The 23,791-nt window shown below is 59.0% G+C and overlaps 1 protein-coding gene across 2 annotated transcripts; it reads left to right on the forward strand.

Moving 5' to 3' along the window:
- Nucleotides 1-209: 209 nt before the first annotated feature.
- On the forward strand, nucleotides 210-18,246 carry STAT3 (signal transducer and activator of transcription 3). 2 transcript variants are annotated; one of them, XM_062019463.1, is made up of 24 exons: nucleotides 210-296; nucleotides 7,213-7,359; nucleotides 7,954-8,098; nucleotides 8,246-8,344; nucleotides 9,158-9,253; nucleotides 9,338-9,419; nucleotides 9,785-9,879; nucleotides 10,120-10,271; nucleotides 10,701-10,859; nucleotides 10,975-11,067; nucleotides 11,953-12,012; nucleotides 12,253-12,282; nucleotides 12,421-12,514; nucleotides 12,599-12,646; nucleotides 12,886-12,969; nucleotides 13,065-13,163; nucleotides 13,315-13,450; nucleotides 13,661-13,713; nucleotides 13,803-13,897; nucleotides 14,217-14,356; nucleotides 14,649-14,864; nucleotides 15,522-15,564; nucleotides 15,892-16,004; nucleotides 16,088-18,246. In XM_062019463.1, exons 2-24 carry the CDS (start codon nucleotides 7,232-7,234, stop codon nucleotides 16,141-16,143), a joined length of 2,316 nt encoding a protein of 771 aa, XP_061875447.1. In that variant the 5' UTR covers nucleotides 210-296; nucleotides 7,213-7,231; the 3' UTR covers nucleotides 16,144-18,246. The 2 variants fall into 2 exon arrangements, with proteins under 2 accessions (XP_061875447.1, XP_061875448.1); XM_062019464.1 differs by having other exon boundaries at nucleotides 14,649-14,861.
- The last annotated feature ends 5,545 nt before the right edge of the window (nucleotides 18,247-23,791 follow it).

The following is a 23,791-nucleotide window of genomic DNA, read 5'->3' on the forward strand; positions in this document are numbered from 1 at the left end:
CCCCAGCGCCGCCCCGCGGCGGGAGGCGGCGCCGTCCGGGAACAGCCAGCGTGGGGCAGCCCCCCCCTCCCCCCCCAATCTCCTTCCCCCTCCCGCCCTCGGCCGCGGCCGCTGATTGGCCCGTCGGGGCCCGTCCCTCGCGGGGCGGTGGCAGCGGCGCGCTGCCATTGGCTGAGCCGCGAGTGACGAGCGCCGCGGGGCGGGGCCGGGGGGGCAGCAGGTTTCTCGTCAGTCGCACAGGGTCCGGCCGCGATCGTCGCCGGCACCGGGAGCCGCCGCCCCGCCCGGGACCGCCGGTGAGAGCGCGGAGGGGGGACGGGCCTTGCCCTGCGCAGCGGGGCACAGGGGCTCGGGCGGGGTCGCCCCCAGTCGGCGCTGGGCCTCGGGGTTGGTTGGCAGCGGCGAGCCGGGTGTCAGGGCCGCGGGCGCGCAGGCCTGGGGCGGGCTGCCCCGGGGAGGGCCGCTCCCGCCGCGCCTCGGCCTGCCCAGGGCCGGAGGGGCCGCAGCGTGCAGGCGCTGCCGGGGCTCTGGGAGCCTTCCCGGGCGTTGGTTTCACTTTTGCTGAGCCTGGTGCCGCCGTGCGCGGGCGCTCAGCAGCGGGTGAGGGCAGCACCCCGTGCTCTGCGGGAGTCGTAATGAGGGAGGCGTTAATTAACCTAATCCTCTGGTCTTGCAGCGAACGGGATTTCGTCCCTTACCACGTTTCCCAGCAGGCACAGAGCGAGCCCGCGCTGGGCATGGGCAGCTCCCAGGAGTCGATGGGACTCTGACGACACTGGCGCTGTCATGTGCTGTGTTGGGGTCTCTGCTCCCTAGGCCCCGGCGCAGGGCTGAGTCTGATGCTGAGGGGTGCTTACACCCCACAAACCTCAACAGAGGGTTCGGAGCCTAAATGGGCTTCTCAGAGAGGGGAAAAGCATCTGGGCTGGTGAGGCTGGAGGTTTCTGTGGAGCTCTCGTGTGGCCCTTGTGCTTTGTGGGGTTTAACTGAGGCAGGATGGCCCTTAGACCACAAATTCGAGGTTGTCTGAGCAAGGGGTCAGATTTGGGATTTGGGCCAGATGTTGCTGCAGCCTGTCCTGGTGGTGAAGCTGATGACATGACCTGTAACCAAGACTGAAGGTTTGACCGAGGGTCCTACAGCTGGACAGAGCAAGGTTGAAGACCTGACTGACATCTCTAGTCGAGCTGTGAGCTCAGGGCTGCAGCTTTACCCATGCCTTTGAGTAGGAGCCACTTGGCCATGTCTTCCTTGGGGCCTTCTGCCTGGACCAGGCTTTGGTTTGAGAGCTACCCTTGCTGATGGTAGGATGGGTGCAGAGCGGCTGAGGAGCGGGTATGGAGCAGAGCTGTCAGGTCATACATCTTGGGGGAATGTTTGAGTTGTGTGCCTGAGCTGCCCAAGTGCTCTGTGGGAGCTGACAGCTCTGCTGCTGACCTCTGATCTGCCTCTCAGCCTCCTGCCTCTCAGCACAGTGCTGTACCAAGACCTCTGTGAATCTTGTTCCCCAGGCCGTGTGTGCCTGTTGGAGGGTTGCCCAGGGGGAGCCAGGGAGGTGTCCATGGGGGAGAGGGTGGGTTGCCCTGCACCCGCTCCAGAGAAGGTCCCTTCTGCATCTGCAGGATGCTGACCATGCCCCTGTCTGTGTGTCAGGGCAGCTGACCCTGTTTCCATCCTGAAGCTGACCCCCATCCAACATCTTATGCCGAAGAGAGAGTGGCAAAGGACGGGAGGGGTGTGTGGCTCGGCATCCTCTGCCCTGTGAGGATGACAGGGTTACCTGCAGCCCCTGCAGCAGGGTTATGTGTTGGGATACATCCTGGAGAGCTGCTGAGCCACAACGAGGAACAGCTAGCTCTAGTGTGAGCTGAGGGAGAAACTCAGCCCTGAGGCTGGGAGGTCTCCCAGAACCTTCCTCTACCCTGTGCTGTCACCCTCTCCTCCTTCCCCAATCCTGCATCACTGCTTTGTTTATCCACCTCCAGGGCTGGGTTTGAAAAAGCTCCAGAGGAGCTGAGCCAAGCTTTCCCAATAGCCCTTTTCAAAACTTGCTCTGGTGTTTGCCTGGAGCAATTAGCTGTTTTGTTTTCAAACAGTTTTTCATCAGCCTGTTGATGGTGGGTGGAGGCAACAGCAATGAGGCACAAGTGAGAGAATGATGGGGCTCCCCAGCAGCATTGTTGATGGCATCTGTCATGAGTCTGTGACTCCCCAGCTGGTGATAACTCTGTTAATATAACCCATGCCACGCTGTCAGTAACTGAGCTTCCTCCTGCGGGGGATGAGGAGTGCCACAGCCCTTTCAAGGGCCTTTGCAGTGTCTCTTCCGTACATGTTGCCCCAGGGGTTGTTGCTGCTTGTGGTGGGGAGCAGGTGGGGGCTCTTCTTGGGTGCATCCCAGAAATGAGAAGGCAGATGGCAGGCAGTTGTGGGATTGCTTCCGGGGCAGCAGCCCCATTTTGACTGAGGTTATTGGAGTGCCCAGAGCTCTGCTTAGCTGCCTGTGACACTGCACATCTCAGGCCTGGCTCTCATGCTCCACACTTGCAGGGGAGCTATAGAAAGATGAACCTGAGCTCTCAAGCTACTTTTAGCAGCTTTGCTCTGAGCTCTGGACAGCCTGTTTACCCCTGGGCTTGCATCATGCAGTGCTTGGCCTTGGCTGCATCGATTGCTCCCTGGCCCTGCTCCAGACACTGGAGGCAAACCACAGAGACAGGCAAGCCTGGCAGGGTTGGAAAGGTTCAACCCTCAGGTCTTTAAACCCAGTCAGGGGAGGCTTCCCGGCAGCAGGGCTGGCTGGGGAGAGGCTCCTCTGCGGGGTTTTGAGGCTGATGAGACCAGAGTGTCTCTTACACTAGTGGCTGTGACAGTAAGGAGTGTCACAGAAAGCCTTTCTCTGGGATGGTCGGTGCTCCAGGCTGTCAGTGCTGGAGGAGCCAGAGCTCAGTGCTGTGCCCAAGGAGGAAACGTCTCCTCTCAGCCCTTCTGGAGGAAGAGAAAGCTTTTGGCAGTTTCCTGACCATTTCCTGCTCCCAGCCAGCCCTGCCTTCCTGCATCCTCCCCCTGCCTGGATGGTGGGCTGGCCAAGGCCCCCTCCCCGGGGCTGAATGACCTCTTATCACCTGTTGTCTCTGTTGGCATGAGCCTGTGTCCTACCAAAGCACGTCTTGAGCCTCAGTGGCGTGGGGAGGATTTGCCAGGGCAGGCTCTGGTTGAGCAAAAATTCAGTGTGCCCCGCTGCTTCTGCTCGAGTGATCCTCCGAGGTGAGAACTGGGTGCTGCAAAGCCCCTGGGGATGGTGAGCAGAGACCATGTCCTGCCCTGGGCTGGCTGCAGACACAGCTACCTCCTGCACCAGCTGGGCCTGGGGCTTTTCCATGCTTGTGTGCGTGCTCTGCAGTGACTTCCTTGATGGGGAGGTGCTGCGGTGGGAAGAAGGAGAGCAGTCTGTGATTTGCTGTGTGCCAGTTCTGTTTCTGAGGGATGGGGAGGACATGGAGCTGGGGCCCTGGCAGGGTGCCGGCTTCCTGTGGCCTCAGGGCATGCGCTGAGGCAGGGGGGAGGATCTCACCCTTGAGATGGAGCCCAGGCTGCAGCCAGTGGCTTGTCCTGCAGCTATTTGTGGCAGGGAGAAGTGGCTGATTAGCATCCAAGTGCTGTGACCTGGGGGCTTTGCTTTTGGCCTTTCTGTGCTCTGCTGATAGGGGCTCCAGTACTGCCCTGAAATACTCAGGCTGTGGCTTTCTCATGGAAGATCTGCTTGGATCAAGGAGCCAGCGAAGTGGCTGCTGCAGTCTGATAGGGGATAGTCCACCCAGGAGCACCTGAGGCTGCTTGGGAAGCCAGCTCCTGTGCAATGGCAGTACTGCAGCAGCACCCATCTTCCATAGGGCAGGGCTGGCAATGCCCCTCTGGCAGGGGATGGGCTGGGGCAGCAGCTGCTGCTTCTGGAAGGGCTGATGAAGCCCCCTCCCCCGTGCACAGGGACATAGTGGCAGTGGTGCAATTGGAAATGAGGTGGCTGACCTCACCACCAAGGCCGGAGACTGGTGGTTTGATGGTCTTTATATCTTGCCTGGCTCACGCATCTGTTGGGTTTTTCCCCTACAGAAGCAGCACTGTACTGTAGTAGCAGCCTCCAGGACCAAGCTAAAAGGGCTGTGAGCACACTAGAGCTGCATATGTGGAGGGAGTGCTTCTCATGCTGCTGCAGCTGGACAAATGGCCAGCAAAGAGCTGCCCACACTGCAAAACGGGGGCTTTGTACACAGCTCTGAGCTGTGGCTAACAGCATGGCCTTTCTTGGCCTACACTTGAAGAGAGCAAAAGCTCTGGGGTTACAAAGGCCCTGTCACATCAAGCAGGTCGTGCTGGGAGGCTGGAGGAGTGTCTGTTGATCACACACTCTTGCAGGGGCCAGTATCTCTCTCCCTCCTTCCTGTCTTTGACTTATTGCTCCACTGAGAACAGTCTTGGTTCACGTGGTCTTCCCTGAGGGTTGCACCAGCAGGTTGTTGTTCAAGGTTAACGTCCTGTGGATGTTGCTCCTGTCTTTGGGGCTACTCAGTACTGTGAAACTCTCCAAAGCTCTTTAACTCCGCATCAGGTGCCAGTGTCTGTCTTCTCCCTATGTCTCAGCCCACAACAGGATGCTCTCCCTTCCTCTCCTCTCACAAAAAACACCCTGAAAAACAGGGAAAGAGTCACGTGGAGCAAACTGCAGAAGTGCACAACATACAGTGGTGCTGAGAGCATCAGGTGCAAGGGATGTGATACAAGGGCCTGTCCTGGAGAAGCAGCCGGTGAAACCCAGCTCCCTGTGCTGTGGAGCTGCTCCTGGGCGAGCAGGGACTCAGGACATGGGAGCTGGGGCAAGGTGCCCACAGACCTTTCTTGTGCTGCTGGAAATCTGCACAATCACCCAGCTCTGTGCTTCAGGCAAGGTTCAAAACTCCTGCCTGCTGCTGCTGTGTGCTCAGGGAAGTCTTACATCCTGTTACAGCTTCTTAAATTTCTGTCCTGCCTAATGAAATCCTGCCTGATTCTTGCCTGGAGCTGCTGTGGGCCTGGCTCTGGTTGTTTTGTCTTCCCCTGCTTCCAGCCCATCCAGGGGCACAGGGCAGAGCAGCCTGGTTTGCTGGAGGGGAATAAATCCCACCTCGAGGGATGGCGTGGCCTTCCTCCCATCTGCCTCCTCACTCAGCAAAGCTCTGCTTGCTGGGTGCTGCTCTGTGCCTGCTGGCCACTTCCCAGACCTTTGGACCTCCTGCCATGTCTGCTGTGATGTCCTTTACCCTGGCTCCTTGGGGCTGCCCCACTGTGATGGTTGGCTCCCACAGAAGCTGCGGTGGGCTCTGGGGTGGAGCACGGTGTCGTGATCTGAGCCCAGGCCCAGCCTGGGATGTGTGGCTGGTGCCAGCCCCCTCACCTGCTCCTGCAGCACCCTCTGCCCAGCCACCTCCAAACCCCAGCTGACGTGTCACTCGCTGCAGCGACCTTTGGGAAAAGCAAACAGCTTCCTGCAGGGAAGGGACTTTCTGCTGGTGCTGGGCAGAGCTCCGTGCCCTCCCTCCCTCCCTCCCTCCCTGAGCACAGCTTGCAGTCCCCTCCTTAGGCTTCCTTTGATTTCCATCAATACACAACTTGCTAACGTGAAAATTGCTCCTTCCTTGTTTCAGTTGTTTCCTGGCAGTCTCCGCCTTCTGTGCTTACTGTAAGCTCTGCAGCTCCTTCCCTGCCTCCCTGAGCAGCAGCAGGAGGCATGTGTACTGTCTGACTAGAGGGTGCCTGGAAGACATTGGCACCAGATTAAAGCCCTGTACCTGTTGCTAATGACCTACATTCCCAAGACCCCCCCCCCCCCCCCCCCCCGCCCCTTTCCCACCTGTGGCAAGAAGGTAGGAAAGCTTTGGGAAATGGTGCCTCTCCAGGAGAAAGCTTTGCTGAAGGCAGGAGCTTGGGAAGTGTGCTCTCGTTTTTGGGAAGCTCTGTGTGCACCAGCCTGAAGCTGGACAGGAGGAAGCTCAGCTCCTGAAGTGGAGCCCAGAGCTGCATCCCCTGGGCTTGAGGAGCTCCTGTGTGGGTCTGAGGGGTTTGATGGTGTTGGGAGCTGCCTGCAAACATCACTTTTAACTCTGACCTGACCCTGCAGTGTGAGGAGCCAGAATCAAGTGAGGCTTCATACCTGTCTGGGTTTGTAAGAGCAGCTATGCCTGGCTCAACCTGCTTGGGGCTGTGCCCAGCCCTGTGAGCTTGTGCCTCCCTGAGCTTTTGGGGGTTTGTGGGCTGTGAGATGCTCGTCAGGGCTGGGAGAGGATGAGGCTCAGCTGGGCAGCCGGGCCCTGCCCGCTGTGCTCCTGTGATCTGGTGCAAATGGCCCCTGTCTGCCTAGCACCAGCTCCAGCTCTGCTCTTCTCGTCTCAGATGGTTCAGATTAATTTCACGACATGTGGTGTGAAGAGAGAATGAGTCAGAATCCAGACTTTATTCAGCTTCACAGCTAGGGTGTCTGGAGCACAACCTCTCTGCCACCTCTCTGGCCCAGGCTGCCTTCCACGCTCGCCTTGGGCTGGATTCCCCTCCTGGGATGAAGGGAGGCAGCTGGGCCCTCGCTTTTTGTCCCTCTGGCTGCTTTGCCCCATGTCCTACAGGCAGGTGAGGCTGCCTTGTGCTGCTGGGAGCTCTGGTGCTGAGTGCCAGGGCACGGATGTTGGTGGATGTGAAAGAGCTTTTCCCCTCGCACCAGGACGCTTCCTTCCTGCGGTTCTGCCTTCCCTTGACCCAGACTGGCCTGTGGGTGATGGCAGCAACACCTGCCCTGCCAGCTGGAGCTGGAGACCACTCTTGCCTTGCCACAGGCACCAACCTGTGCCAGTCCCAGGGCTCCTTGAACAGTCCCACAGCTGCCAGCACAAGGAAGGTTTTGCTGAAGGGGAACCAGCGCCTGGGTGTGTGAGAGGCTCTGCAGGGACACGAGGCCTGGGCTTGTCCCTCAGAGCACTTTAGAGCTCTGCAGTGTTTTGGGCCCACAGATGCCCTTGGAGAGATGGGCACTGCCTGGCCCTTCCCACACACCTCCACGCTCCAGAGCCACGTGCCCTGGGCTCACCATGCCCACATCTGCCTCTGGCCCCACCACCCTGCCCCAAACAGCTGTTGGGAGGCCTCCTGGGTGCCAGCTCTGAGCAGCCACGGCGTTGGTCCCGTCAGGTCTCCGGAGCTGGCCAGGATGGCGCAGTGGAACCAGCTGCAGCAGCTCGACACGCGGTACCTGGAGCAGCTCCACCAGCTCTACAGCGACAGCTTTCCCATGGAGCTCCGGCAGTTCCTGGCCCCGTGGATTGAGAGCCAGGACTGGTAAGGCCTTGTAAAACGCCAGGGTGGGGACTTTGCCCCGGACACCCACTCTTGGGTGGGTCCTGAGGCCCATCTGGAGGAGCTCTGCCTGCTTCCCTGGGCTCTTGACGTGGCAGGACTGCTCTTCCTCCCTGAGATTCATGTGTCATGAAGGGGAGTGGGACTCTGTGCACATTGTCAGACCCTGGCCCAGGGGGAAGGGGAGCTCCAAAGCTGGGGTGTTGCCATCCAGGGCTGACTTAACGTTGACCTCTGTTGTAAACAAGGCTGACACACAGCAGTGGTTCCTGGATCCCATCCAGAGGGCACACAGGACTGGTGAGGCCCTCACGTGTGCTGTCTGCCTGGCTTAAGGCCAGACTTTTAAGCTCAGGTCTAAAACCTCTCTTGTATGTCCTGCCCTCACGGGCACAGCCTGAGGGCTCAGTTTAACAAGCCAGCGTGGCCCTTGCTCTGGTGCAGGTTGGGAAGGTGTCAGAGGTGTTATGTTGCACAGGGGGCTGGTGGGTTTGAGCTGAGCTGCCCTGCCTGCAGCGCTGCCTCTCGTCCCTCCCCTCGTGCCGGGCACCCAGGGCCATGCCCTCCCTCACGCAGGGCATACGCTGCCAGCAAGGAGTCCCACGCCACGCTGGTGTTCCACAACCTGCTGGGAGAGATCGACCAGCAGTACAGCCGGTTCCTGCAGGAGTCCAACGTCTTGTACCAGCACAACCTGCGGCGCATCAAGCAGTTCCTGCAGGTGAGGTGGAAAGCGCTGGCTTGGGAAAGCTGTGGGGAGAAGCCAGTGGGAGTCCAGTGGCTTTCCCTGCACAGCTCATGATTTGTAGCCCTAGAGGATGTTGCATTGTGCCTGCTGACCCTGGTGGGGGGGGTGAACCTCTTACAGAGCAGATACCTGGAGAAGCCGATGGAAATAGCTCGCATCGTGGCTCGCTGCCTGTGGGAAGAGTCCCGGCTGCTCCAGACAGCTGCCACTGCAGCCCAGGTCAGTGCCTCGAGCGTCCTGGGGCCCCTGTCCTGCTGCCCACCCTGCAGCCTCCTCAGTGCTATAGGGCATCACTGGATCGTTTTGGTTGGAAAAACCTTTTCAGCTGCTGCAGTCCCAGCCCTGCCCTCCCCCTGCCCAGCCCACCACTAACCCACGGCCCTCAGCACCTCAGCTCCACGGCTTTGGGATCCCTCCAGGGCTGGGCACTCCCCCAGCTCCCTGGGCAGCCTGGCACAGGGGCTGACACCCTTCTCAGGGAAACAGTTCTGCCTCAGCTCCAATCTCAGCCTCCCCTGGGGCAACTTGAGCCCTTTTCCTCTTATTCATTACTCTGGAGAAGAAACCAACCCCCAGCTCACTGCAGCCTCCTGTCAGGGGGTTGCAGAGAGTGCTCCTGTCTCCCCTCAGCCTCCTCCAGGCTACACAAGCCCAGCTCCCTCAGCCACTCCTCAGCTCCGCAGTCTGAAGCTCACTGGCTCCCTTCAGTAACCACAGCTGCCTTGTGCTGAGGGAGGGCCCAGCTGTAGGGGCTGGTAGCTTCTGCTCTCCAGGACGCAGCCTGGCTGCTCTCTGCCTGGGGTGGCTGTTAGCTTTGTGTCCCCATCTCTCCTCTTGCCTCTGGCATGGGGTGTGCCTTCACTGTACTGCTTGCAGTGCAGCTCTGGAGCTAACACTGCAAGCCAGCAGCCAGCCACACTGAGTTGTGTTAGGGAGTAGGGTGAAGACCCTTCTTGTCAAACCTTTTGAGGCCCGAGGGTGGCATCCCTAGGTCATGGCCCTCTTCTCATACCCCTTTTGTCCCCTCTGCAGCAAGGGGGACAGGCAACACATTCGACAGCAGCTGTGGTGACAGAAAAGCAGCAGATGCTGGAGCAGCATCTGCAGGATGTGAGGAAGAGGGTGCAGGTATGTGTGCTGCTGAGGCACCTTCTCCTTTCCCTGCTGCCCTGCTTTAGACCTTTAAATAAATCCACATCTCTTGCCTTCAAGGATCTAGAGCAGAAGATGAAAGTGGTGGAGAATCTCCAGGATGACTTTGATTTTAACTACAAGACTTTGAAAAGCCAAGGAGGTAATGAAAGCTCATTAGCATCTGGCAAGCCAAACTGTGTTCCTGCAAGGAGACTTGCTGGAGGGCACCTTCCAGCCCTCCTGGTGCCTCACCTCCAAGCAAAAAGGAGTGGCTTAGAATATTTGCATGGCAATTGGAGAAGCCTCCTCTTTTGTTTTTGACTGCCCCAAGGGGAGATAAACCAGAGTTCTTCCTGTGAGCAGAGAAGTGGCATATGGAGGTGACAGCACTGCAGGAGACCACAGCTTAACTGTTGATTGCTCCCTAGGGGGCCTGCTCCTTTGCAGTGGCAGGCTATTGTTTGTGTGATGCTTGGGAGGGTAAGCAGGAGTCAGTGTGCTAAAGTTTCTCACTTCTCTGTACAGACATGCAGGATCTGAATGGAAACAACCAATCTGTGACCCGTCAGAAAATGCAGCAGCTGGAACAGATGCTCACGGCGCTGGACCAAATGCGAAGGGTGCGTCATGCAGCTGACCCTCCACATCCCCCTGGGGTGCAGCTGAACCTTCCACATCCCCCTGGGGAGCAGTGTGCCCTTTCTCTGGGGTCTGAGTTTGATGTTCCTGCACTGTGAGAACCAAAAGCAACACTGGAAGTACAACCCTGGGCGGCTTCTTTCTTGTCTGTGAGTGTGAAACTCGCAGGTGTCGGAGGGAGTCAGAGGGTGTTGAAGGTTCTGCTTTCTTTTTCTTGGCAGGGTATTGTGAGTGAGCTGGCTGGGCTGTTGTCAGCCATGGAGTATGTGCAGAAGATGCTGGCAGATGAGGAACTGGCAGACTGGAAGAGGCGACAGCAGATCGCCTGCATCGGTGGCCCACCCAATATCTGCCTAGACCGGCTTGAGAACTGGTAGGAGCTGCCTGGGGTTTGGGTCAGTGGCTGGAGAAGTGGCCTTCAAACACATGCAGTGCAAATGAGCTCTTTGCCATTGGAAGCATCCTTGTAAAATGGCTTCTGAGCTTCAATGTAATCCAGTAGTGGGACTGATCCTCAACAGTGGGCAGCGGGGATGGAGTGGTTAGCCCCAGGCCTGTGGGATGTTGAGGCTTCCTGTTCCTGGTGTGTCTGTACAAAACTTGTGCACATGCAGATTTCCCTTGTAATGCACAACCTAGAAAAATACTCCAGGCTGGAAGCTGTAGATGTGTTCTGTTGTTTGCTGGTGTAGTACAAAGAGCATCCTCTCTCACGTGAGCAAGGGAAGAGGAGGGATCTGCAGGCTGGGGCCGTGCAGGGCTCATCAGCCAGAGCTAACACTGCTTCCTCCTGCTCCCCTAGGATAACCTCTCTTGCCGAATCACAGCTACAGACCCGGCAACAGATCAAGAAGCTGGAAGAGCTGCAGCAGAAAGTGTCCTACAAGGGTGACCCAATCGTCCAACACCGGCCCATGCTGGAGGAGCGGATTGTGGAGCTCTTCAGGAACCTGATGAAAAGGTGCCAAGGGCTGGAAGGGAGCTGTGGGCAGTCCTCTGGTCCCAGGAGTGGGTGGAAGGGTGAGCAGTGAGCGTTGCTGGGCTTTGAATCTGGTTCTTGTGCCTTTTTACCACAGTGCTTTTGTCGTGGAGAGGCAGCCCTGCATGCCCATGCACCCTGACCGGCCCCTGGTCATCAAGACCGGCGTGCAGTTCACCACCAAAGTCAGGTGGGTCACAAAACCACAGAATGGGGGGTTGGGAGGGACCTCTAGAGATCATCTAGCCCAACCCCCCTGCTAAAGCAGGTCTATCTAGACCAGGGGGTACGGGAACGTGTCCAGGCAGGTTTCAGACACCTCCAGAGAAGGAGATTCCACACCCTCCCTTGTGCTGCAGGCGACGGCAGGCAGTCGTGCAGGGGGGGGAAAGCAGAGGAGAATCTCCCCAAAGAGAGCCTCCAGCTTGCCTGGGGAGTGCTGGTGTGGGGAGAGGGATGAATCCCAGCAGGCTGGGCCCCGCTGGAGAGCCGCCTGTGTGACTCAGAGTAGGGATGGTGGCTGCTGGCTGGAGCTTTGTTGCCTTCCTGGAGGCAGCCAGGGTTCTGGTAAATCCCACTGCAGGGGTGAGCAGCAGGAAACGTCAGCATGTCCTTGGCCAGTTGGCTCTCCCTGAGAGCCTCTACAGAGAGCTGCTGCTCAGACACCAACCTCTGCCTGGAGCTCCTTCACCAACTCCCAGCTGTGTGCTCTCATTGCTTCCTTTTCATGTGGCAACATCTGCCTCCAGAGCAGTGGGGAGTCTTCAGAACAGTCAGCAGCCAAAATGAGCCCAGCTCAGGGTGCCCAAGGAGCATCAGCACCTCCTTGTTTCTGGGGACAGGCACTGGGGCTGATGTGTCACAGGCCTGCTTGCAGATGGGCTCAGGGATGCCTGAGGAGCTGGATAATGCCATGTCCCTGTGGGCTTTGTGGTGTGAACCGTGGTGCTGCCTGCTGGGAGATGCACACAGCACTGTTCTTCATCCAGCTGTTCTGCAGTCTGTGCCAGATGTTGTGCTGGAGTTGTTAACCTGTACAGCATGCTCAAGCTCTGCATCTGCTGGCTCTCTGCAGGTTGTTGGTTAAGTTCCCAGAGCTGAACTATCAGCTGAAAATCAAAGTCTGCATCGACAAGTGAGTTGTGTTCTCTGATCCTGGGAGTGTGGGGTGGGGTTACCGGGGTGGGACCTGCTCCTGCTGCTGCTGAGTCAGACTCCATCGCTGCACAGGGTCTGACGTGAGCCCCAGTATAAGGGGAAGAGTGCAGGGTGGTGCTGGGTCCCAAGGGTTTGTTCCCAGCCCCACACACCAGCTCATCTGCATCAGGGTGGGAAGGCCATGGCCGTGACCGGGTGTCTCTCTCCCCTTTCCTAGGGACTCTGGGGATGTTGCAGCACTTAGGGGGTAAGTGCATTGGTTTTGGTTGTGTTGTTTTACTTGGCTTGTTTTTATTTGCTTCTGCTTTTAATCCTGGCAAACATCCTACCACACATTTGCTGTGAGAGGACCCTGTCAGCCACACTCTGCCTGTTCTTTTTCGAGGTCCCGGAAGTTTAACATCCTGGGGACAAACACCAAGGTCATGAACATGGAGGAGTCGAACAATGGCAGCCTCTCAGCAGAGTTCAAGCACCTGGTAGGTACCACGAGCCCTGGGGCTGCTCCTGTTAAGGCTGTGTGCCATCAGGGTGTTGCTTCAGCCTGTTCCTTCTCTCCCCAGACCCTGCGGGAGCAGCGCTGTGGTAACGGAGGCAGAGCCAACTGTGATGTGAGTGCCGGGGGGAAGCTGTGGGTAGGAGAGTCCTTTGGCAGCAGCTCTGCTCCCTGTCCAGCACCCAAGCCCTGAGGGGCAGCAGGAGCCCTGCCTTGAGACCAAGTGTCCACGGGCAGCCTCTAGAGCTTTGCCACACCAGCCCTCTGCACCCAGGAGCAGTGGTGCCTGATGGCTGTGTGTCAGGCCAAGGGCAGGTGTCTCCTCCGTGCTCATCATGTCCTCTTCCACCCTAGGCCTCACTGATAGTCACTGAGGAGCTGCACCTCATCACCTTTGAGACAGAAGTGTATCACCAGGGGCTGAAGATTGACCTGGAGGTGAGCTGTGGGTTACTGCCTGTTGCTGCCATGGGCCTGGCTGCACAGGAGCCCTGGGAGAGGTCCAAGCCTGGGGTCACATCCTATCTTTGCAGACCCACTCGCTGCCTGTGGTGGTCATCTCCAACATCTGCCAGATGCCCAATGCCTGGGCGTCCATCCTGTGGTACAACATGCTGACCAACAACCCCAAGGTAGGGCCTGGAGCTGTGGAGGAAGCTGGCAGAGCTGCAGGCAGGGAGGGGGAAGCTGTGGCACGGGAGCAGGTCTGGGGCAGGACCTGGCCCTGCTTCTGTTCCACATCCTGCTCAGGGCTGTGGGGTTTTCATTTTCCCCCTTGTGCAGAACGTCAACTTCTTCACCAAGCCCCCCATTGGGACCTGGGACCAGGTGGCAGAGGTGCTGAGCTGGCAGTTCTCCTCCACCACAAAACGTGGCCTTAGCATCGAGCAGCTGACCACACTGGCAGAGAAACTCCTAGGTAACCCAGCATGAGAGTGCTGCCCGGCCCTCCTGTCCCTTGTGATGCATCCCTGGGCTGGCAGGGGCGAGACTGTGGTGTTTGAGAGAGGAGCTACGATTTCCAGTTGCTTGGCTTTTTCTCCCATACACCACAAACCTGGGGTCGCTCCCTGGAAATGGTGTCTTTGGAGGAACAGCTGTAGATGTTGATGCTTCTGTTCCCTACCAGGGCCAGGTGTGAATTACTCCGGCTGTCAGATCACCTGGGCCAAGTTCTGCAAGGTAAAACTCCCTCTCTTCCCCCAAGCACCATCCCTTGGCTGTTCCCCTCCTCCAAACTGTGCTCACAGCTTCTGTGCCCTTTTCCTCAGGAGAACATGGCTGGCAAAGGCTTCTCTTTCTGGGTCTGGCTGGACAACATCATTGACTTGGTGAAAAAGTACATCCTGGCGCTGTGGAATGAAGGGTGAGCCTTGGTCCTGATGCTTTTTGGTTGGGGCTGGGCCTTGGAAGTTGGGACTACAAGTCCTGCCCTGATGCCTGGTGGAGTGGGATGCCTTGTCCGGGTGCAGGCGTGCTCTCCTGGGATGCTTTTTCTGCTCAGGCCCTATTATTACCTGGTTCAGGGTGAAACCTGTCTGTGAATCCTCAAAACGTTAGTGGCTCTGCCTGCAGACGGGCCAGGTCCTGCCGCTGGCTGCTGCTGCTCAGAGAGCTATCAGGGTTCACATCCTGGAATAGCTGCCCTGGCATTCCTGACTTTGTGTCTGCTTCCTGCTGCCCAGGTACATCATGGGGTTCATCAGCAAGGAGAGGGAGAGAGCCATCCTGAGCACCAAGCCCCCAGGCACCTTCCTGCTACGCTTCAGTGAGAGCAGCAAGGAGGGAGGCATCACCTTCACATGGGTGGAGAAGGACATCAGTGGTATGTGGCTGTCACAGGAGGGCTTGGAACCCCATAAGACCCTTGTTCTTTAACCTCACAAAGCTTCTGCCAGACTTTACTCTTTGAGCCTTTGTGTGCCCTTTGCTTGGTCTCTGCCTGCTGGGTTTCGCTGCCCATGTAGTGCAGCTCTCTATGGCACTGGAATGCCTGTCAGGTCCCCATCCTGCCCTGTGGGCTGAGGCTGGGTGCCTGCTGAGGACCTTGAGGAAGGTCCTGCCTTTACCTGAGGAACGTGAGTGTCCTGCCCTATGCCTAAAATCTCCTCACACAGGGAAGACCCAGATCCAGTCTGTGGAGCCATACACCAAGCAGCAGCTGAACAACATGTCATTTGCTGAGATCATCATGGGCTACAAAATCATGGATGCCACCAACATCCTGGTGTCCCCACTGGTGTACCTGTACCCTGACATCCCCAAGGAGGAGGCCTTTGGGAAGTACTGCCGCTCTGAGAGCCAGGAGCACTCCGAAGCTACTGACTCAGGTAGTTGTTGACTTTCTGTGCTCCTGTGTCACAAGGAGGCTTCAGTGAGAGAGCTGTCACCAGCCAGGATCCTGTGCTGGTCCCCACAGTGGTGGGGTTCCCAGTGGAGTGAGGGCTGTGTGGAGGTGGGAGGATGAGTGCTGTCTCAGTGGGGAGGGGGTGTTCCTCCTGGGGCAGATGGTGATGGGGCTGCTCATGCTTTTGGAGCATATCCAGAGCATATCCGGAGCTGGGGAAGGGGCTGGAGCACAAGGGTGCTGGGGAGGGGCTGAGGCAATGGGGGTGTTGAGCCTGGAGAAGAGGAGCCTGAGGGGAGACAGGAGCACTCCCTGCAACCCCCTGACAGGAGGCTGAGGGGAGGTGGGGTCAGTGTCTGCTCCCAAGTGGCAGAACAAGAGGAAACATCCTCAAGTTGCCCCAGGGGAGGTTGAGATTGGAGCTGAGGCAGAACTGTTCCCCTGAGAGGGGTGTCAGCCCCTGTGCCAGGCTGCCCAGGGAGCTGGGGCAGTGCCCAGCCCTGGAGGGATCCCAAAGCCGTGGAGCTGAGGTGCTGGGGGCCAGGGGTTAGCGGTGGGCTGGGCAGGGTGGGGGCAGGGCTGGGACTGCAGGAGCTGGGAGATCTTTTCCAACAGAATGATTCTATGATTCACTTCTCTGCAGGTGCTGCTCCCTATCTGAAGACCAAGTTCATCTGCGTCACCCCGTGAGTGTCCCTGGGGGTGTCTATGAGCATGTTGTGTACTCAGTCTTGGTTTGAGAGGTGGAATGAGTTCCTTCTCACCTCTGCCTGGGTGCCATGAGGCCCCCAGCCTGGGCAGGGGGAGGCTGTGGGGGCTGAGCCAGGCTCCAGCTCTCTGCCCTGACCGCAGGCCTGTTGTTCCCCTCCTGGGGCCCCTTTCCTCTGGAGAGCTCCTGGGACAGGCTGGGCCGTGCCCTGAGGCCCCTCAGGGGAACAGGGGGTGTGAGAGAGCTTTGGCCAGGCCCTGACCTGCAGGTTTCTTCTGCTTTCTCCCCTTCCTCCCTCACCCAGCACCTCCTTCAGCAACACCATCGACCTGCCCATGTCCCCCCGCACCCTGGACTCGCTCATGCAGTTTGGCAACAACAGCGAGGGCGCAGAGGCCAACGCAGGAGGGCAGTTTGGTGAGTGCTCTGGGCCTTGGCAACCACGAGACCCCCTCCTGGAGCCACAGACAGGCCTCCCCATTACCTGTGTCTCTCCGCAGAGTCGCTGACCTTCGACATGGAGCTGACCCCGGAATGTGCCTCCTCGCCCATGTGAGGTGCTGGGCTGGCGCTCACTCGCTCATGGGGCCCTCCCAGGACCCGGGGCTCCCACCCCCACTGAGCTGCTGCTCCTGCCCTGCTCAGCCACAGCTCTTCCAGGCCTCTCCTGGGGAGCAGCAGCACCCCCAGGGCCTCGTCAGCGATTCCTTGTTCGACCCAAACACGTTCCCCCCTCGCCAGGGCGGTGCCATTCGTCGCTTTTGGGGGGTGGCGGGGGGGAAAGGGGAGTGGGTGGGGGGATGAACCTTTTTCTATTTCCTTCCATGACAGTTTTGTATTATTGTTTCGCTCATTCAAGTGCCTATTTAGCCTCCGGTCGCAGCCTCAGTTTTCACACATGCTTCTGCAGCCCTGGCCCTGCTTCCTGCTGTTGAAAGCTGCTTTCCTGACTGCCAGACTCCAAAAAAGGCCTCTCAAGATTTTACAAGCCCAGATTCCCCTCTGGGTGCTTGAGAAAAGGGGATGGGCCGGTTCTGGCCTCCACACGGGTTACCCAATGCACTGCTGCTGCCCCAGAGCCCTCCCAGAGCTCACAGAGGACTCTCCCCTGCACCTTTTAGCCAGAAGGACCTACACATGGCTCAGAGCTGTGAGGTGGATGGGCCCAGGAGCCCTGCAAGGGCTGGGCTTTGCTGGGAGCAGGGAGTTTGAGGCTGACTGTGTTTGCAACCCAACTTCCTGCTGTGTGCACCAAGGTCTGGCTGGCTCCAGCAGCACCAGAGCTCGTGCTGGGACAACTGGTGTCCCTGAAGTGCAGAGGCTGCCCTGGGGCACTGCAGGGACGTGTCCCAGCGCCAGTGCATGTTTGTGATCATGCAGTGTTGGCATCTTGGGTCTGTTTTGGGACCTGGGCATAACCCAGGAGGCTGCCCAGCTGTGGCTTGCCCCGTGGCCAGGCTCCTGCCAGAAGCATGACTGTGCTTCTCTCGCTGCACAGTCAGATCATGGGGAGGATGGGAGGCTGCTGTTGCACAGTCAGACCCCGTGAGAAGGATGGGAGGCTGCTGGATCTGCCATGACCAGCAGGGCTGGCCTGGCCCAGCCCTTCTGCCTCAAACAGGGCTTGTGATGTCCCAGGCAGTGGGTTTGCAGCTTCTTCAGGGGCTTCACGAGGCATTTTTATTGGAGGTTGCCTGTTCCTAAGGTAGGAGGTGGCAAGAGCTGAAGGAATCAGAGTGTAGGTAGGGAGAGGAATGTCTAGCCATGGCTCAAGAGAGATGTGGGTGTTGTTTCCTTGCTGGAGGGTCAAGGAAAGGTGAAGCTGTGCTGGCCTTTCGTGTGCAGTGGGCATGCAGATACCCAACAAGCAAGGCAGTGGGAGAGCTACTGGCCCTCCTCAGCACCTGCAAGCCTGTGTTAGGCGGCTGTGGCCACCCACGGGGAGGTGGCACAGGGGGCTGTGCTTGGCCCAGCCCTGTGATTCAGGGCAGGGCTGTGGGTAACATCAGCAGAGAAACATCTCACTGGGCACCAGCCCTGGATCTCTGATGTGTCTTGATTTGGCCCTGAGTGGAGAGAAACCATTGTCTGTACCAGTGATGCTGCTGTGGCACTGGGTAGACTAGGCATGTGGCTCTGTCATTTCTGGAGTGAAAGCTGTGGGGTGTCCCCATGGCATCAGGGACAGAGAGGCAGGGGAGAGGACCTAAGGGCAAGGGGGAGAGGGCAGTGGAGTCCAGGGCAGCCCCCTTAGCTGTGTGTGGGCAAGAGGGGTGGCCATGGTTGAGCACTGGAACAGACTTCCCAGGAACAGTGTGGAATCTCCATCTCTGGAGGTTTGCAGGACCCGCCTGGACACGTTCCTGTGTGACCTGATCTAAATGGGACCTGCTTGAGCAGGGGGGGTTGGGCTGGATGATCTCTGAAGGTCCCTTCCAGCCCCTACCATTCTGTTGATTGTGTGATGGCTGGCCCTGATGCAACACACGCTGGTGGGTGCTGCTGAGAGGGGATGAGGGCTCCCATGTGTAGCTGCCTCCAGCTGCAGTCCGTGTAGCCCTGGGCAGCATTCAATACTGTACAAATCCTTTTTGTTTTGTATATTTTATTGCTGTATCTACAGGCTTGAACTTTCTCCAAAATAAAGGCTCTGAAGCGACGTGTCGTGGGGCTGTGCCCTGAGCCCTCTGCCTGCTCCAGAACCCCGGCCTCCCTCAGCCCACACCAGCCCTGAGGTCTGGGCTGCAGTTTGCTCCATGCAAACCAACCTCCCACTGCCGTGGCCACCTGCCCTGGGCCCCCTTGCCTCATGGCAGCGTGGCAGAGCATGGTCCTGGGGGGCTGCTCGGGGATTATCACTGTGCTGCAGCACTGCCTGGTTTCTGTCTGCCCTGGCTTTCCTCTGCTCCTGTGTTTATCCTGTTTGGAAAAGCTTCTTTGGTGCTGAGGTGAGGGAGCCCTGGCCCAGGCTGCCCAGGGAGGGTGTGGAGGTGGGTTTCCAAACCCACCTGGACACGTTCCTGTGCCTCCTGATCAAGGGGAACCTGCCTTAGCAGGGGCTTGGGCTGGAGGAGCTCTGCAGGGCCCTTCTAACCCCCACCACTCTGGGATTCTCTGAAAGGGAACTCTGGGGACAGTGTGGGAGGACTTGGCTGTGCTGCTCCCTGCCCCACAGCACCTCTGAGCCTGTGTGACCCCCTGTGCCTTTGCCCCGTGGGCTCAGGAGTGTCTGGGGGGTGTTGTTTTCCCCACCACTTTCCTCCTGCCAGCCCTGTCCTGTGCTGTGTGAGTTGGGTGGCTGCTGTGAGGTGCCCTGGCCGCGGGCCCAGGGCTGCAGCATGAGCCTGTCCTGCCCTCTTGTGGGGACAGCCCCGTGCCCCAGGCTTGGCTCTCCCTGCTGCCTGAGGCTGAGGAGGGTGAGACCCAGGCTTTGTGGGGTAGGGGATTGGGCTTCCACCGCCATGGAGCTCCCTCATCTGCCCTCCAGGGTCTGCACCTCTAGCGCTTGTCACCTGTGGCCTCTCTGCAAAGCCCCAGAGCCTCAGGATCCTTGTAGGGTTTGAGCTCTGATGAGACCAAGAGGGAGAGATTATTGCTTTGTCAGAGCAGGATTAGCAGGGGGATTTTTCATGCAGGTCATGTTCAGTAAATCCCCCCGAGCCCCTCAGAGCTGGGCTGCTGCAAGGTGCTGGAGGTGGCCCTGAAACCTTCTGTACCTTCCCCAAGCCCTGGAGCCTCCCGAGCTATGGCTGAGGCTGGTTCCAGCGCCACCACGACCCTCCAATTCCCTGCCAAACCCAACCAGCGCTCTGCACAGAGCTGCAAAACTCATTCCTGTACCTGGGGCAGCTCCATGGGGTCCTACACCCCGTCCCTGCACAGGGTGCTCACCTGAGAACGCAGCCCAGCCTCCAGGACATCCCCACCTCTCCTCACCCAGAGGTTCCCAGCTCCCCTCTGCCAGCTGCAGGATGGGGTAGAAAACCCCAGAACAAGGAATATTCTTACCAATAGTTGCCACAACTGTTTGCTGTCAGGAACACAGTGTCCCATCCCGTGCTCCTGCAGATAAGGGATTTGTTATCTCCCTGCACCCACACGCCCGCCCTCTGCATCCCTGTCCAAACCTGCCCCACTCCTCACGTTCAGCCAGGGGGGCCCTGGCCCTGAGTAGTGGGGTTAGGTTACTACTGATCTCATCTTGGGGGATGTTGTTGGCAAGTGCCGAGGCCTGATTGGAACCAGGAGAAAGCAGCTGGGGATAGTCCCTGTGCTGGGCCGGGACAGCCAGACCCCCGTGGCACCCAAAGCAAGGGGCAAGTGGACCAAGGGCCACTTGCCACCACCCTGTCCCCCTTCCCCCTGCCCCAGCCATCCCTGGGGGGCTGCAGTTTGTGCAGGGCTGAGCTACCTGCTTTCTTCCCTTGCTGGATGCAGCGGCAGGGCCGGGCCCCGTGGGAACAGGGTTGTTTGTGGCTCCAAAAGGAGGTCACGGGTGCAGCTTTAGCTCCTTGCTGCCGCCACCCCCTCGAGGGAGGGAGCGGGGGACAGAGTCTGAGCCAAACGTGCAAAGGGATTAGGGGTTTCCAAATGCAGATAAGCTGCTTGGGACGCAGATGCTTGCGTGACGGGGACAGGTTGGCCCTGTGGGGCCGGGCAGCCACCTGCCAGGGGGCACAGGGAGCCCAGAGCTGTCAGCACGGGTGACCTGGCAGCTCATGAGGGGGCCCCAGCTGCTGTCTGCCGAGCCCCAGCCTCCCGCCGGCCTCAGGCAGGTCCAGACTGTGCAATGTTGACAGTTCCTTGGGGTTAAACCCACAGACTGGGATAAGAGAGGCCGCGGAACGGCTGCAAATACAGCCCCAGGGCCAAGCGACTGAAGTAGTCAGGAAGCTGGGGCATCCCTCCTTTTCTGTGGTATCCAGCAACAGGACACGGGGTGATGGGATGAAGCTGAAACACAAACAGTTCCATTTAAACATAAAGCAAAACTATCTCAGTGTTTCAGTGAGGGAGCCCTGGCCCAGGCTGCCCAGGGAGGGTGTGGAGGCTCCTTCCTTGGAGGGCTTCAAGACTCACCTGGACACGTTCCTGTGTGACCTGATCTAGGTGGGAGCTGCTTGTGCAGTGGGGTTGGACTGGATGAGCTCTAAAGGTCCCTTCCAACCCCCACCATTCTGTGACTCTATGATTCTGTAAGTAGCAGTGCTGCAAGTGGAGGTGGGAGGCAGAGACCCCCTGGGTCTTGGCTGCTTCTGGCCCGAGGACCTGCCAGAGGCTCTCCTCCTCCATCCTGCCAGGCCCTGTGCAGGGTCTCCCTGCAGGGACACGGCTCTGAGCTCCCCATGGCACTGCAGGGAGCCAGTATGGGCCTCACAGTGCAGTCTGTGACCCACAGCAGTGTCCGTCGGTGGGTCTCGGCAATGCCAAGGGTCACCCAGCTCCTGTTCGTGGGTCGAGGCACAGAGCGGGGGAAGCAACTCTGTGCCAAGCACCCCTCTCCCTGACTGCTGTTGCAATGACCCCAGCAGCTCCCACGAGGCAGGGAAACAGCATCACCCAGCCCTGGCAGGCCCCAGCTCCCCTCTCCCCACGCCCTGTGTGGGGGTTGTGCAGGCTCCGAGTGCGGCTGCTCCCACGCAGCCCCTTACAGCTGCTGTTGGCATTGCCAAACCATCACAGGTTCAGATTGCACAGGCACCAACACCTCCTCGACAGCCAGGGACACAGCCAGGTCAGCCCCCACCCGCCCAAGGGCTGTGTGCAAGCAGGAACGTTTGCCCACAGCCCCACTGGGTGGCTGGGGCCAGGCCATGGTGAGTGCATGGGTGGCACAAAGGCCCTGGGCAGTGCAGGGAGCCGGTGCCCAGCTCTGTCCCCAGCTCCTGCCATCCCCCTGTGCCAGCTCCCTGCGCTGTACCTGCCAGTGTGCCAGGGAAAGACCTGTGCTGCGACCTCCTCCTTGTCCTTCCTGCTGCTACCGAGGTGGAACGGGAAACAAGTGGTGGGACGCCCTGCTCCAAACACCCATCTAAGCCTCCTCCTCCTCCTCATGCCATCGTCGAGGGCGGCTTGGAGCTGAGCTGCAGAGCACGAGCCATCGCTGCCCAAGCCAAACACCATCCTTGCCTCCCAACGCTGGTACAACAACAGTCAAATATTGCATCACGCTCAAACTTTAATATGCAGCAGAGCTGAGCCAAGCAAGGTCTCAGTGGCAGCGTCTGCTGCCAGGTGTGGGAGAGGTCAGACCCTGAGCTCCAGCACAACATACACTCTCCAAATGCCACCATCTGCCAGCACTGCTGGTGGCTGCCATGCCAGAGGGTCACTGCCTGCCTGGTTTTCTGTGTGCATCCCAGCCTGGCATTTGGCTGTGCCAGCGCTGGAGCCAAGGGCTCACCCAATGTGGGTAAAGAGCCCTAGGCTGGAGTCACTGCAGCTCCTGGCCATCCCCATGGATGAACATCATTTCCAGCTGTTCAAGAGGCTGGTGGGCTCTCACCAAAACCAGTTTCTGAGCCCTGTGTGCCCTGAGCAGCCAGCCCACTGCAGGGAGCTCCTCAAGTGGGTGTTTTCCTTGATTTTCTTTCCAGAGGTGCAGCTTAGCATCATGGAATCACAACATGGTGGGAGTTGGAAGGGCCCTGCAGAGCTCATCCAGCCCAGCCCCCTGCTAAAGCAGGTTCCTCTCGCTCAGGGGGCACAGGAACGTGTCCAGGTGGGTTTGGAAACCTCCTGAGAAGGAGCCTCCACACCCTCCCTGGGCAGCCTGGGCCTGGGCTCCCTCAGCTCAGCACCAAACCAGCTTTCCCTTGTGTTTAAGTGGAACTTTTTTGTGCTCCAGTTTATGTCCATTATCCCCAGTCCTTTCACTGGACACTACAGAAAAAGGTGTCGTGCCGTCCTCCTGACACCCACCCTTTAGATACTTGTAAATATTAATGAGAGCCCCCCCAGCCTTCTCCAGACTAAACAGCCCCAGATCCCACAGCCTTTCCTCAGCAGGGTGATGCTGCAGTCCCCTGATCATCTTGCTGGCCCTGTGCTGGCCTCTCTCCAGCACTTCCCTGTCCTTCTGCAGCTGGGGAGCCCACAACTGGACACGGGACTCCAGATGAGGCCTCAGCAGAGCAGTTTCCTCAATGCCTGTCAGCACAAGGCCTGAGAATTAGCACCATGCTGCTGTTAGCAGCGTTGGAGGCCTTCTGCATCCCCAGGAGCCCTCAGCATCCCTCTGCCTTCATCCAGGCACATCAGCTCTGCTGGAAACCCACCAGCATGGTGAGGGCGTGCTCCCCCACACTGTCCCTAGAGCTGAGTGTGTGCTGAGATCACAGGAGCCAGACCTTCTGTGCAGAGTCCCACAGCAGCCCCCCAGTCCCTGCCTCACCCTGCTCCAACCAGGATGGAGCAGACTGCTCTCCCCTCCCACCCACCCAGTCACCATCCCTTCCAGCTCCAGCTGCCCTGGGAACAGTGCCCAGTCCTGGGGATGTCTGGGCTGCTCTCACTTTCAGGTTCCTGCTTCTGCTCCCCTCATGGTTCCTCCTCAGCCCCGTTCCTGCCGCCTGGCCCAGCCCCAGCCCAGGCTCAGCTCTCCGTGCAGCACCATGCCCGCATCCTGCACCGTAGCACAGGGACCGCAGCAGTGCTGTGGTGCCTCAGTCCTGTCGGGGTGGCCACTGCACCATGCAGTCCTCCCCTGGCACAGCCATCACTGAACCAGGCTGGCCATGGCAGCGTGTTTATGGCAGGAGCTGCCTGGGACCCAGTGGTTACTGTGGCAACCCAGGCTGTGCTGAGAGGAGCGCTTCGGCAAACACGGGGATGAACTGGTGTGGGGTGGGAGACCAAGCGCTGCCCCGCTGTTCCCCAGCCAGACCTGAGCCTGGGCTGTGCATGGCATGCTTGTGCCCCCGGTCCCAGCTGTGCTGTGGGTGCTGGCTGTGCCCCCCGTGCCCCCCTGCACTACTGGGGGGGCTCCAGCTCCCATCGCAAGCCCAGACTGGCTGTTACCACCCTGTGTTTTCCAGAAGCCTGGATGTTCCCTCTGAGCTGGATGAATGACGTGAGGGAACAAAGAGCTTTTTGCCCAGGCAATAATGCTCGCTGGCTGCTGAGAGCGAGCGCTCTCTGGGGTTGTTCCCAGCCGTATCCGAGCGGCTGGAAGCAGAGGTTTCCTGTGGAAATTCCCCCTCGGA

This window comes from Colius striatus, chromosome Z (assembly GCF_028858725.1).
Source record: "Colius striatus isolate bColStr4 chromosome Z, bColStr4.1.hap1, whole genome shotgun sequence".
NCBI lineage: Eukaryota > Metazoa > Chordata > Aves > Coliiformes > Coliidae > Colius > Colius striatus.

What these genes read in the sequence shown, in the direction of transcription:
- STAT3 (XM_062019463.1), top strand. Translation starts at nt 7,232, where the DNA reads ATGGCGCAGTGGAACCAGCTGCAGCAGCTCGACACGCGGTACCTGGAG. An exon ending in TTCAGGAACCTGATGAAAAG is followed by an intron (nt 10,860 to 10,974) that starts GTGCCAAGGGCT and finishes TTTTTACCACAG; the next exon opens with TGCTTTTGTCGTGGAGAGGC. An exon ending in ACTGGCAGAGAAACTCCTAG is followed by an intron (nt 13,451 to 13,660) that starts GTAACCCAGCAT and finishes GTTCCCTACCAG; the next exon opens with GGCCAGGTGTGAATTACTCC.